General features: G+C 37.1%; 1 protein-coding gene across 2 annotated transcripts; it reads left to right on the top strand.

Moving 5' to 3' along the window:
• Positions 1 to 2,937: 2,937 nt before the first annotated feature.
• On the top strand, positions 2,938 to 11,004 carry LOC126786749 (fatty acyl-CoA reductase 3-like). Of its 2 annotated transcripts, XM_050512668.1 has the most exons (10): positions 2,940 to 3,372; positions 7,104 to 7,207; positions 7,318 to 7,520; positions 7,640 to 7,740; positions 8,103 to 8,298; positions 8,438 to 8,599; positions 8,849 to 8,930; positions 9,065 to 9,331; positions 10,431 to 10,558; positions 10,642 to 11,004. In XM_050512668.1, the coding sequence occupies exons 1-10, from the start codon at positions 3,294 to 3,296 to the stop codon at positions 10,799 to 10,801; spliced, it is 1,482 nt and encodes a 493-aa protein (XP_050368625.1). In that variant the 5' UTR covers positions 2,940 to 3,293; the 3' UTR covers positions 10,802 to 11,004. The 2 variants fall into 2 exon arrangements, with proteins under 2 accessions (XP_050368626.1, XP_050368625.1); XM_050512669.1 differs by lacking the exon at positions 10,431 to 10,558 and having other exon boundaries at positions 2,938 to 3,372; positions 10,642 to 10,772.
• Positions 11,005 to 15,161: the final 4,157 nt, after the last annotated feature.

Genomic DNA, 15,161 nt, shown 5'->3' with positions numbered 1-15,161 from the left:
GGAGGTATCATAAAGACCAAAATTGTTGAGGAAGGTGAATCGATGTTTTAGGAAGAAATTAAGAATTAGTGGCTAAGTAGTGCGCTTAAATTTCTGGACGAAATTTCTTTAAGGGAGGTGGAATGTAATAATCCCATTATTTTCTCCCCCTCTCTCCGCACCCACCCCTTTAGAGGCGAAAATTTCCTTCCGACCCGACCCGACTTTTCCGGCCGACTCCGGTTTCAGGTGACCGCGCCAACCCAGATAGTTTCGTCTCCTCCTTGCGCGCCTCCCTGTGGTGCTGGATCGTGGAGTAGCACGCCGGTTTCCACGCATCGAAGCCCGGAAGTCGACTCGGTTGTGTTCTTCAATTTTTCGGCGATCTCCGGCGAGTTTAGGCTTCATCACCGGCCTCAAACTCCTTGCCTCAACGTCGTCAACAACCCCTGCAAAGGTTTTGAGCTAAATCGAAAGGTAAGAACTAGAACCAAGAAATTTCAATTCTAGGGTTCTATATTTGGGATTTTTCAGAAATTTCGAAATTGGAGGTTTTAAGCTTTGAATTAGACTTTGTGCTGAACTAGGAAGTTGTTAGGAATGTCATTTAGATTGTGGTGGTGAAATTTGGTGGTCATTGGTAGCGGTCGGTGAACAGAGGTGCCGCATTAACAATACTGTGATTCGTGAACAGTTAATGTGCACAATGTCCATGAACAACTATTGTGAACAGTGTTGACGAACAGTACAAACTAGTGAATGTGAACAGTTCCTGTAAACAGTAAAAACCGAACAGTGTTTAGCAAAACAGTAAAACACAAACAGTGTTCTATGACAACATTGCTTTATGAACAGTGTTTAGCTGTACTGAAATCGTCACCGGATATTTTACGTATCGTTTTTTAAGCATTTTATTATGCTATTAGGTGACCGAGGAAACGAGTGAGGAAATTACTTCCAGTGTCGTGGAAGTTGCACGCAGGAAAATAAGGTGAGTAAACCTCACAATGATCATCATGATCGAAGTAGTATTATAATTATTGAATTTAGTTTGAGTTATCACCATAGTCGTTGCATCACTAGTTTATAAAAATTATTTTAAAAAAATGTTTTGATTTAAATTACATAAACTTGATCGTCTACGGTTCATTGGTAAGTGAAACGCTATTTTAATAAATGATTTTGAAAAACGTTTTTGTGATTATGGACTATGGTGAATGTAAGTAAATCTCATTATGACGAGCCTACCCTTAGTGGTGACTCATATTTACGTTTTCTTAAAAAGATTGAACTATGACATGTATATAATATAGTGGGTTGTGTATATGTATAAAATGGTAAATACGATACATATATACGGGTTGCTATATTATATACTGTTACGTTCTTATTTCCAAATGAATTATACTGTGGCAACTATATTTATTTATTTGAGCAAGAGTCGCATGTTGTAGTATAATAACATGGGTCGATTGTTATTGTACGTGGTTTTAACATTGAGTTTTGTTAAAACGTTTTCTGTTTTCGGATGTGTTTTTCTGTTTTCAGACGTGTTTTTTTGTCTTCGGACCAATCTTCGGATGTGTTGGCATGTCGGAACCTAGCCTTGGCCGGGCGAAAGTTACGATGCAGTTACCAGCTTATGAGGGGTAACAGATGGGTTACCGGCTTATGAGTACCCATATTTTTGGATATTGGGTAATAGATGGGTTGCCCAATGTCTGGCGGCGTACTGCATGAGGGGTAACAGATGAGTACCTGGGTCTCATGAGTACCCGTAATATAAATTTATTTGGGTAAACAGATGGGTTGCCCGATTTCTCATGAGCAGTTATATTTTCAGATATTATTGGACAACCAGATGGGTCGTCATGTGACTCATGAGTACGATTGTCTTTAAATGTTATATGTTATATTTTATTTGAACGCGATGTATTTTATATTGTTGGCTTACTTATACGGGATGAAAAGGTTACCGGGTTTGTGTTTACGATTCCGGTGCACTAATTCGATGCTGTAGGAGATAGTTCTGCAGGTAGAGTTTAGCATATTCGGATGACTTACTCTGAAGATTTTTGAAGATTTCTTTCGTCAGTTTGTGGTGAGGATTGAGTGTATAAACTGGTAATGTATTATTCAAGTCAACTAAGTTGTACTGTGAACTCAGTTTCGATATACTGTTGCTATAAGATGATTTCATTATATTTGATATTGTTTTAGAATTATCATGGTTTCGAATTCGAATTTTTATCATTCGAAATTTCGGGCTATGACAGTTTCACACTTCATTCACCTTCAGGTATGATATATAAGGATGAAATCCTACAACTCCGTCAAAAGATGAGATGATAACCATCGATATCATATTTGATAAAATTACGAAGCAAATCAAGCAATCATATAGATTCATACTATGCATAACAATATATATAACTATATAATTTGTTGAAGGGTCGCATTCAAATAATAATATACCTAAGCAATGAAAACTTACGAGCTGAGAAATGAAATCAATAATTTCTTGAGGTTGGGTGACTTGTAAGGTTTTCCCTTCTGGCCGAGCGGCCGAAATGAAAAGAATCAATATAATGCAAGGTTGCTTATCAAGATGATAGATAAAATGTAGGGGTTAAACGACATTAGGAAACCAGATGCAGAAGGTCAAGGCCATGGGTGGCCATGTTGAATAATGAGAAATAATACTCTTAGCTTAGAGGTAACCATCGATCTTCCGAATTGGTTAAACCATATATAAAATTCGTCTAGCTAGCCAGCTCTACCTACTCGATCTGTATGTACAGATAGTATTGTTGTGCATTTATATTTAAATGTACGAGTATCTACTTTTTTTTCTTACTAGAAATACCATGAATCATTGTCCTTTTGTATTGGGCAATCAATATATTACCTAATTAAAGGAATAAATCTCTTAGCTAAAACGAGGCTGGACCGGGAATTAGTATATAAGTTTTACAAAAGATCGAGCAAGAAAAGAATGAAGTGAGACGGTGTTCGGCTTCTTCTTCACATATCGAAATGAGAAGAGTGGTTTCAATGACTTAACACAACTTGCGAATGAATCCAAATTCCAAATTTATAAGTTATAGTTTAGGTACCACACTCAACCAAGACTACAGACTTTCCTCTCACATTCGTTCGAGTGGCTTCGCTCCTTATCGAAGGCTTTTACTACTCGATCACTATAAGACTTGGTTTCAACATAGAGGATAATTACTACAGTTTCTGAGTTCTCACTTCCTTGATTGCTTGATTTATCTATAGCTAGCCTCGAGTTTTTAGCAAATTTTTCTACAATGGAGTCGGCGAGCGTACTCCGATATCTCGAGGGCAAGACCATCTTAGTTACCGGAGGTACCGGCTTCCTTGGAATGGGTAATTAAGCTCTCTCTCTCTCTCTCTCTCTCTCTCTCTCTCTCTCTCTCTCTCTCTCTCTCTCTCTCTCTCTCTCTCTCTGTCTCTCTCATATTCAGCTGAATTTGTTCATAAAATGCAGTAGTACTATAGTAATCTTGGCCTGATGATATAAATCATATAGGAATGATTTGAATCAGCAAAGTTATTTGGCCGGTCATGCATGCATGCAGTAGCGTAATTAGCTTAGTTTGTCCATGATTGCATTAGTAGTACTGTAGTAATCTTGGCCCGATGAGGGATTTAACGTAGGCATGATCTTGTAACGACCCCAAAATTTCGAGTTTTAAAACTCAAAATTCTAAAGTCGTTAAACACCGAATAATCTCAAATAACTCGAAATCATTAAAGTGTAACAGCGGATCAATTCTGAATTCTCAATACAACTCAGTCAACCAATTATTACAAACCAAATTTATAATCCATACATAAAATGGAAATGTAATAATCCTCACAAATCACTCACAAATCTCACAAATGAAATTACACAACATCTCACACACAAACCCACGCTAAAACCTCACCACAAGTAGGATAAGAACGACTTCAAGCCTCTGTAGTCGTCACTCAACTCCCACTAATCAGCACCTGCAGAATGATCCCCTACACCATCGAATTGGTGCACCGGGATTGTAAACACAAACCCGGTAAGCTTATAGCTCGTATGAGTAAAATCACAATACAGTTCGCATATCAAAATATACGAAAGATCACAAACAACAAATATAAATGCCCCCATGAGCCAATGGTCAGCCCATCTGGTTGACCCAAAGAAATATGAAATAAAAAGCTCATGAGGAAATTAAGTAACCCTTCTGGTTACCCAATGCATTTATAATACGGGTACCAAGAACCCTGGTACACATCTGTTACCCCTCTCGTAATACACCGTTGATATTGGATAGTCACCCGCTACCCAACATCCAAATACACCGAGTACCCATGAGCAGATAACCACCCGTTACCTCACATGCAGTACTAAGGCAGACAGACTAGAGCTCTAACTGTATCGTAACTTTCGCCCGGCCAAAGGCTAGGTTTCGACTTGCCAAACACGTACAATAATCTCACATCATATTGTACCAAAAATTCAGGTCCGAAGACAATTCACATTTTAACAATCTCAATGTTAAAAATCACGTACAATAATCCCACATCATATTGTACAATTCAAATCACATGCTCAATATAATCACAATAAAATCATAACAGTATATTATATAGCAAACTATATATATTCGTACTTATTTACCATTTATACAATATATATATAATCTACTATATCTTATACATGTCATATCTCACTACACATGCTCATTTCTCACTTCCGTCATCGAAATGACTATTTTTAATGAATTACTAACAGTACGTAGTTTAATGAACTATATATATATTATGTACCTATTACCATTATACTATATATATGTAGTCCACTAAATTATATACATGTTATAATTCATTTGATAAACACACTTGCAAAATGTTGAATCACCACGAGGGTAGATTCGTAAATTCAGTGAGATTTTACTCACCTTATTGACTTGAGCGTAATTTCCACAATTCCCGATGCTAATTCCTTTCCTCGATTTAACGATCACCTTAAAAGAATAAGAAAAGAATTTAGAATCGTTTCGTAAACCTTTAAATGCCAAAACAGTAATAAACGGTTACTGTTCAGCAATTTTGGTTTATACGAAGTTACTGTTCACTGTTCACTATTCACGGTTACTGTACAATACTCAATTAATACGTATTTCTGTACGTATAAATATTAAGTACGTATTTCTGTACGTATAATATTACATACGTATTTCTGTACGTATAAATATTAATACGTATTTCTGTACGTATAAATATTAAATACGTATTTCTGTACGTATAAATATTAATACGTATTTCTGTACGTATAAATATTAATACGTATGTCTGTACGTATAAATACTATATACGTATTATTTAAATGTAAATACAACTCAGTAAATAAAATTTACTAAATTACCCTTTTACAAATTACTTTTTACATTTACTGAAAGTAATTTATAATTACATTTACCGTAGGTAAAACTTAATTACATTTACCATACGTAAATAAAATTTACATTTACCGTTACACAATAAATTACCAAAATACCCTTTCAGTCAAAACTAATTACACCGCCTCACACGGCGGCGCGTGTGGCACACGCGCCACCTCCGGCCGGCCGCGCGTGGGGCCCACGCGCCGAGGCTAACCACGGCGCGTATCACGCCACCGCCGCCTCCAAACTCTCCTCCTTTCTCCCCTCTTCCTTCCTCCGCTCCTAGGCAGCCCCTACACCACCCCACGCCTCCACACGCGCCGCCTAAGGCGGCGGTATCCCTAAAATTCCTCCTCCTCCGATTCTCACTCCACAATCATTCTAAACTATCCAAATTTAACATCAAACACTCAAAACCAAACCACACATCCATTAATACCTTGATCGAAGTTTGAATCTCCGATTTGGTCTCGGAAGGGCTTGGATCGTCGATGGTCTCCAAGATGAAGGCAGAGAGCACCAAGCGAGGATCGGCGTAGAGAAGTCCTCCTCCGTGCTCGTGCTTCGTCGGGGGTGCGCTTAGGATGCGGACGTCTCTTCTGCCGAGTCCAGGGGTCGGGTGGAGCTCCGGCGCTGTGTGGAACGGCGTGTCGAGCTTGGGGTCGGTAGTGAAGGGTCGCGTGATGCTTCCTAGATAGGCGGTGGGCGACACGGTGGAGCGGTGAGGGAGATCGGCGTGGCGTTTTCGGAGGAGGGGAGGGTGAGTCGGGGAAGGAGAGAAAAACCCGAGAGAGGGAGAGAGAAAAGAGAGCGGCGGAAAGAGAGAGAAGAGAGAGAAAGGGTTTCTGATTATGGAAACCCTAATCCCATAATTATCTATTTATACTAGTTTCCAAATCGGAAACTAACTTCCGACGTTAATAACTTTTACCTCCGACGTCCGATTCGAACGCGTCACATATCTACGAACTCGTATCGACGAGCTCTACAACTTCCGTGAAGAAAGTTTTCACAACCGAGCGACGAAATAAAAGTCGATAAATTCGTTCGGAAACGTAACGTTTTCTTATTAAACGTTCTCGGAACGTTTCCGTTCCCGTTTCGTGACGTTTGCAAGTAATCATATTCGGTTTAAATCAAACTTCACAACTTAATAGAATTTAATTCAATCAAATATCGTTTTGAAAAATTGGGGTTATTACAGATCTGGATCTGCAACTACATTGGTTCATGCATCATGCATGCAGTAGATTAATTAGTAAACTTGGCCTGGCATATAAGGGAGATTTTCTATATGATTTGAGTCTGTACAGACTACAGAGTATATGTCGGTAACTTGATTTAATAAACATAGCGTACTTCATTGTCTTTGTCCGCAATTAATATATTATACATCAATGTATACTATATATCATACATCCGACGGTTGACAACGGATATTATTTTTCTGACCCCATTCACATAACAATATCGACCGTATGTGAGATGTATATATAACATACATTGATGTACATTATAATTTTCCCAACATATTAGGTTTCTCTATTTATGCACACATTAAGACAATTTTTATAGTAAGCAAGTTTTTTTTCTTCTTCTTTTTTTATTTTTTATATTTTTTTTCTTTGTGTGAAATGATACTAATACACAAGTTAAACCTGTGGACGAATGTAGTGTTTCTGGAGAAAATATTGAGAGTTCAGCCAGATGTGAAAAAGATTTACCTTCTTTTAAGATCATCCGACACCAAGTCAGCGACAAAGCGCATGAACAATGAGGTATTCTTATACAACTATATTACAAGAACAAATTAAATTACATTTTGTTACATATCACGGTAATTTGTTATATATCTGACGGGTTCTGTTTGCAATATGGGATTATTAAGATCATAGGGAAGGAGTTGTTTCGAGTACTGAAAGAGAAACGAGGGGCAGATTTTGATTCCTTCATTTCGAAAAAAATTGTTGCTCTTCCGGGAGACGTCACTTCTGAAAATCTCGGAGTTAAAGAGTTGACACAGAGGGAGCAGATGTACAAAGAAATAGAAATCATATTCAACTGTGCAGCCACTACAAACTTCGACGAAAGGTAACCATTTACAGGCCAGCTTTTGAACGTCCGATGTAGACGTCCCGTGGTGAACCGGCCTATGCATCCATATACATATATATATAGCCTTAATTGATATATATGTAATGTTTATATAGGTATGATATCGCACTGGACGTCAACGCATTTGGAGTGCTGCATGTGATGAACTTTGCAAAGAAATGCTTAAGACTAGAGATGTTTCTCCACGTATCGACTGGTTGGTTTGGTTTATTATTTATATATCAGTTTCAAGAGGCAATGTTTACATAATTGTGATCTAGTAATTAACCTAACACAGTGACACCTTTTTATCTTCATGTATTTTTTTTCATGTTTAACGTTAATATAGCGAATGATTAACTTGAAGTCAATCTGGCCACTATTTATACATGTACATCTCAGAAATGTTTATCATCTAATATTCTAATGTTGATTTTTAGAAGAAAGAAAAACGACTATTGATTAGATTCTCATAATTCTCAGTTCAAATTTTCGATCATCGATCGTTATGTAATTGAGTCGTTTTGTACGTCTTAGTCTGTTCGGAATTCCTTTACTGATCGATGGTAATGTTTCCAGCTTATGTATGTGGTGAGAGGGGTGGACTCTTACTCGAAGACTCATCTTCCATGGATGAAATGATAAAGAAGATGACCAAATTTGATTTTGAGGCAGTGGAAAAGAAACTGGTCAAGGAGAAACTGAATGAACTAAAAGCACAAGGTGCTTCTCAGGAAGTTGTTACAAATACAATGAAGGATTTCGGCATTGAAAGGTTTTCGTGCATCCATAATTTGACTCCTCAATAACTAATTGATCTCACTTAATCTCTTTTAGTTTGTTTTAATTTAATTATAACGGTTAAAACTTCACTTATACTTGTTGTTTTTGCTTTTCAAAACAAAACTTATTAGGGCTAAAGTATACGGATGGCCAAACACATATGTATTTACCAAAGCGATGGCAGAAATATTTCTAGGACGCGTAAAAGACAATCTACCTCATGTCGTTATACGTCCAACAGTGGTTACAAGCACTTATAAGGAGCCATTTCCTGGTTGGATTCAAGGATTCAGGTAATTCTTAAGCTACATAGATGATGGTAAAACGTACCACTCTCAAGCTGCGCATACCTCTATCTTCTTGTTGTCGTGCACAAGTCCATTTGGTAAACTGCATGTTTAAGAAGGAAATTAGATTGTAATTTTCTGATATGAGAAGATCAATTTCACTCACTTCAATAGTTCAATCATTACAATCAATCGATCATTCTCTCATTTTGACTACCTCATATGTTCTATAAACTCATCGTTCATGTTTTACAGAACCATTGATAGCGTAATTGCTAGCTATTACAAAGGCAATCTGCCGTGCCTACTCGTCGACCCAATGTTAGTATTTGATATGGTGAGTTTTTCATTTTAACAATTAGATTTCATCATCTATCAGAGTTTAATTAAATATCCGGTGAGGTAGTATCACATGTGACGGTCCCTTGTGTGTAAAACCTAAAGAAAATGGCTAAATCTGAATATTTGCAGATTCCGGTGGACATGGTGGTGAATTCGATAATCACATCAATGGCAGTGAATGCAAATAAATCTTCTAGCATCATATATCATGTAGGAACTTCACTGAGAAATCCTGTAAAATTCTGTGATATTCATAGCATCATCTTCAAATACTGCACCGAGAATCCATGGATTAAAAAGGATGGAACCATTGTTAAGGCTGGCAAGTTGACTATGTTCAAGACTATGGCTAGCTTTCAAATGTACATGCGAATTCGCTACATGATACCTTTGCAGGTTTGCTTGTTTCCTTCCTGCTTCTTCTTGGGAATTGAGGGCAGACAAACTAAAAATAATAGAGATAATTTATTCTCCCACATATTCAGCAGCAGATTGAAATCCTATCATAAATCAAAACAACCTTACATATTATAATTTAAAGAACATAATGAAATCATCATAATTGTCAAATTCTAACACTATAGATGCAGATCTCACTACCTACTAAATAATTATCACTTTCCGTAAACTTGTTAAACAGATGCAAATCTTGTTACCTATTAAGTAGATTTTAATGCTCTATAGAATAGAACTTCTTACCTCAACCTTAAATGCACAACAAAACCACACCTACTATACAGATACAAATCCAAACCAAATTGTCAAACCCACCTACTCAACAGAATTATGAAACCTACAAATCTCAACCAATACACAAGTGGTCATATGAATCATCTCACATATTTAGCAGACTTAAGGAAAAACATACTTATTTTCTAGAATCACGTACTCCACTGAACAATAAGAATTATGTTTTTTACCGGTTACATAGGTTCTTCAGATTTAACAAACACACACACACTGAAAACATAAAATAACAAAAATACATACTCTAAGGTAGTACTTGGGTAAGAGATTTTGGAGGTGACAAAAATTTCAAAAATGAAGGGATTTCAAGGTATTAATATAAGTAATTCAGAAACATACCAAATATATTTGCCAGTGGCAAAGAAAGTAATTTTCATCAAGAACAAGTTTTATTTCTTATAGCAAATAATTCTTTTTTTTATTTCTTGTACATTCAACCTAACTGAAAGAGTGTTAAAGTGGGTTTAGATTAAAAAGGGTGTTGATTTTTAGATCTATAATCAATTACCCCAAAATAATAACTGGCGTACACTACTAGCCACTAATTTCACTTTACAAAGTTATTTGCACTTCTGAAAATGTACAAACACTAGCTTCAACAATACTGCAGAAACAAAAGTTTCCAGATATGAAGGAACATAATACGACCAACAGGGTTGAAATGTTGAGTGCCTATTCATGCTCAAATTATATTCAAAGGTGTGTTCTTAAGAAGTTCAATTCCTTTTTTTTTTTTTCTCATTTGAAGGGATTAAGGTTGGTGAATATAGCCTTCGGCCACTATTTTCAAGACCTGTATGCGAACTATGACCGTAAACTCAAATTGGTGATGCGCTTGGTAGAGCTATATAAACCCTACATGTTATTCAAGGGCATGTATGTGATCTTTCTTAAGTTAATTCCCTGATTAATGTCGAATTTTACAGTTGCTTACAATTTACTACTTATTATAATTACAGCTTTGACGACACCAATTCAGAAGAGTTACAGAAAATAGCAATCGAGAGCTTCAAAGATGCAGAACTGTTCAAGTTTGATCCGAAATGCATTAACTGGGAAGACTACATCTCAAAAACTCATGTTCCTGGCCTTCAAAAACATGTTATGCTGAAGAGATAATTTGGAGAATAATTTTATTACATAACGAGTAATCGTGTTTGAATACTTGATTTTATATTTTTCTCTGCTCAATTATTCATGTGATGAAGTCCATCAGTAATTGTTATTGTATGGTCATATTATTTGGCAACTTGAGGACAAGAGATTTGAACAATGTTTGAGTTCTAAGAAATTTAATAATCTAGCTCATCTGAGCTTGCATCCAGACCTTTGCCTTTTAATGATCTACCCCATCTTCTGATAACAGGTACTTTCAGACTTTCTAATTTTATCAGACTTTTCAGAATCATTGTAGGAATTCGTACCAATATCGGTTTTCAATAACCTTTTCAACTCATTAAACTACCAGATCATGTATTAGCATAGGAAATTATGATTCTTCGAGCATAAATCAAAATTGATCTGGTCATAAAGAATTAGGTACAGGCATTGTAATACCCCGTAAATTAATATTAAATTTCCAAGTATTTTTGGAGATTGTTAATTTGGTGATGGTCTGATTTTATCGTACGAGGGTGAAATCGAAAGTGTTCGAGTGTTTAAGTACTCGGAAATGTTATCGTGCGGGATTAAGAGTTGATTTTCTATTCATTGGGAATCTCAGAAAACTTCATACACGAAAGTCATAAAGCTTATCGATACGAGGTCGTATACACGCGGCACGCTTAAATCGGATATCGTATAAAACGTTACGAATCAAAAAGTGCTTTGAGATTTTTTAAAAAGTAGTATAAATAGAGGGTTTAAAGAGAAAAACCCTAATAATCAGAAAAGTGAAACAGTCGCACTTTTTTTCACGGTATTGTTCATCATCTTTTCCAAAACTGCATCAAACTTCCTCTCATCCGACCACCAAATGGAGCGTTGTTTGTCCTATTAGTTTCGTCTCTCTCTCTTATCTTTCTATTGATACCAAGTTTGAGCTACATTGGCAATTGAGCGAAAACTAGCAAAGCTCGCAAGTTGCTGTAGCAGTAGGCGTCGGAGCTGTGGGTATTCCGACGAGTTTGGGGCTCAAGGCCACGATCAATCGACCACCTTCACTGATTGGATTACGTCTAAACGAGCGGGGAAGTCGAAAGGAGCTACATCTCAAGGCAGCAGTTGCTGCACCGAGGGAGAGTCTGCAGCTGCGTTTTTAGCAGTCTTCTGGCCAGTTTGACGGGCCATTGCAGGTATATAGCTCTTTCCCTTCAATGCATCTACAAGTTATGTGTGTGAGGCAGTGAGAGTAAGAGAATCAAAGTGAATGTGATGATTTGTAGTGGTGTTTGTCCGGCAGCAAGTGCCATTGTTTTTAGTGCAATTTTGATTGTATTTTGAGGTTCAAATTCATGTTTATGATCAATGTTGTTGGATAATTAGAGCTACTACGACTTTCATGGTAAAACATGTGAATTATAGTTAGCGTTAAGTTGAGATCATTTGGTTTCAATTTTCGGAATACATGTAGCTTGGTATGATTTTGACCTTAGGATGGAGGAGAGGGTTACGGTGAAGATAGGAATTCGACTATTACTTGGAGAGTGTAGATTGAGGACTCGTTTTGGTCGAATTTACTTTGGTTTATTTATTAGTAAGTGAAGCTTATGTCACTTAGGTGATTGAGGAAGCAAGTGAGAAAACCTCACTTGACGTTGTAGAAGTTGCAAAGCGAGAGATAAGGTGAGTAAACCTCATTTGATACAAATTTAATTTGAGTTGTTAACATAGTCCATATATCATTAATCTTTTAAAAATGGTTCTAAAAATATGTTTTGGTTTTAAATAACATGAACGTGATCATCAACGGTTCATGGGTAAGTAAATGATATTTTTATAAATCATTTTAAAGGGTTTCGATGATTATGGACTATAGTTAATGTTGAGAATGAAATTGGATTGTGCTTGTGGTTATGGATATAGTATAGTGTAGTCTATTTGTATATGTATATTTAATGATAATAACAATACGTGTATACACGTTGCTATATTATATTATATATGGTTATTATTGTGTATTTTGGGTTAATTGATTGTGGTTATTTGATAATGTGGTGGAAGTGACTACAATGGAAGAAAATGTACCTTCCGGTAGAAATGTTGTTTCATTGTGAGTTTTTGTTATTTGCCTTAGTGGTGGCCAAAGTGATGAAAATTGAATTTCTATTGTTTTGTCTAGGTTAGGCAGGTGTCGAAACTACACCTTGGCCGAGTGTGGGGATGATTAGCTAGAGCTTTAGTTTTTATTGTCAATCTATTTATGGGGGCGAACAGGGTTGTTGTAACCTTAGGAATAGAATTTTGTGAGTCGAATGTATATTTTCCCATTTTGTTGTTTTTGGTTCTAGTGTTTTATGAGTGACTAAAACCAATGGTTGTGTGTTGCATTTGGTTCTTGAATTTTGGATTGAGTTGTTAAATGTTTCTTCTGTGCTTTCCATTTTTATGCATATGATCTCCTGAACTAAACTATATGCAGGGATTACACTTGTCACGACCCGAAATTCGAGTGATAAAACTCGAAATCGAAGCCATGAAAAACTATAAAGTAATCTCAATTATATTGTCACAGTGTATCGAAGCCATGAAACTGAGTTCAAAATACGACTCAATCGATTTGATTATTACAAAACCATTTTATAATTCAAGTATTATAACAAATGGAAATGTAAAATCCTCTCAATCCTCACCATAAATAGCATAAATAAACTTCGACAATCTTCAGAGAAAGCCTTCCAACTCTGCTAATCCGCACTTGCAGAACTATCCCATAGATCATCGAATAGGTGCACCGGGATTGTAAACACAAAACTGGGAAGCTTTACATCTCGTACGAGTAAACCAATAGTATAACACACATCGCATACTAAAAAAAATACCAATGGCATTTAAAAATAAATGTACTCGTAAAACATTGGACGGCCCATCTGGTTGTCCAATAACATCTGAAAATATAAGTACTCATGACACATTGGGCAACCCATCTATTTACCCAATTACATTTAAAATACGGGTACTCATGAGACCTATGTACTCATCTGTTACCCCTCATGCAGTACGCTGACAGATAATGGGCAACCCATCTGTTATCCAATATCACACAAAAATATGGGTACTCATGAGACCCAGGTAACCCATCTGTTACCCCTTATGCAGTACACCGACAGACAGACTAGAGCTCTAACTGAATCGTAAACGACACCCGGCCAAGGCTTGGTTCCGATTACTGCCAACAACGTCCGAAGACCAGAAACGTTTTAACAAGACTCAATGTTAAAACCGCGTACGATATAACAATCAACACATGTTTATTGTACTGCAACCAAGTGACTCTTGCTCAATAATATAAATATAGTTGCCACAATATAAACTCATTTGGAAATAAAAACGTAACAGTATAAAATATAGCGATCCATATATATGTATCGTATTTACCATTTTATACACATACACAACCTATTATATTGTATACATGTCATAATTTGATCGTTTTATGAAAACGTAAATATAAGTCACCACCAAGGGTAGACTCGTCATAGTGATATTTACTCACCTTATTGCCTGAGTGTAATTTCCACGACACCGAGAGCAATTCCCTCACTCGTTTTTTCGGTCACCTAATTGCATAATAAAGTGGTTAGAAACGATACGTAAAACCTCAAATGTCGAATCTGTACACTGTTTACTGTTCAACAATTTACGGTTTTGCATAAATACTGTTATGTAATTTGTGTTCACCAAATCACTGTTCATTATAATGACTTTTCGAGTAATTACTATTCACCGATTCACTTTTCAGAAATTACTTTTACAATTTACTGTTCAGAAATTACTTTTACAATTTACTGTTCAGAAATTACTTTTACAATTTACTGCTCAAAATTACTGTTCACGCGTAGCCGCATGTGGCAGCGCGTGGCGCTCACGCGCTGCCCATATTTGGTGCGCGTGGTGATCACGCGCCACCTCAATTGCGCTTGTGGCTTGCCCACGACCACCCAAAACTCACTCCCCTCATCTCCTCCTCCATTCCACGGCCTAATGCCGTCTCTCCGCCACTTCAAATCCTCCCACGCGCCGTCCTATGCGGCGGCACGCGCCCCATCTCCTCCTACTCCGAAACATCATCAAAACAAAATACATTCAACACTAAAAATGTAGATCGTACGGAGAGAGACGTTTTGGTACCTAAATCGGACCCTAGAACCGTCGGGAAGTCGCCGGAGAAGCTCAAGATGCCGACGGTGGTCGAATTCGTGGAGGACGTGGTTGTGGTGCGATTCGAGCCCCATATCGCTTGCAGGTGGAACTAGAGGTGAGGATCGGTGGAGAGAAGCTATCCCCGAGTGCTTGCGTCGCTGGAGACGGAGCTTGGCGG

This window comes from Argentina anserina, chromosome 3 (assembly GCF_933775445.1).
Source record: "Argentina anserina chromosome 3, drPotAnse1.1, whole genome shotgun sequence".
Classification (NCBI taxonomy): domain Eukaryota; kingdom Viridiplantae; phylum Streptophyta; class Magnoliopsida; order Rosales; family Rosaceae; genus Argentina; species Argentina anserina.
This window is presented reverse-complemented; position numbering and strand designations above follow the sequence as displayed.

What these genes read in the sequence shown, in the direction of transcription:
- LOC126786749 (XM_050512668.1), top strand. Translation starts at nt 3,294, where the DNA reads ATGGAGTCGGCGAGCGTACTCCGATATCTCGAGGGCAAGACCATCTTA. An exon ending in ACTACAAACTTCGACGAAAG is followed by an intron (nt 7,521 to 7,639) that starts GTAACCATTTAC and finishes ATGTTTATATAG; the next exon opens with GTATGATATCGCACTGGACG. An exon ending in GTTTCTCCACGTATCGACTG is followed by an intron (nt 7,741 to 8,102) that starts GTTGGTTTGGTT and finishes TAATGTTTCCAG; the next exon opens with CTTATGTATGTGGTGAGAGG.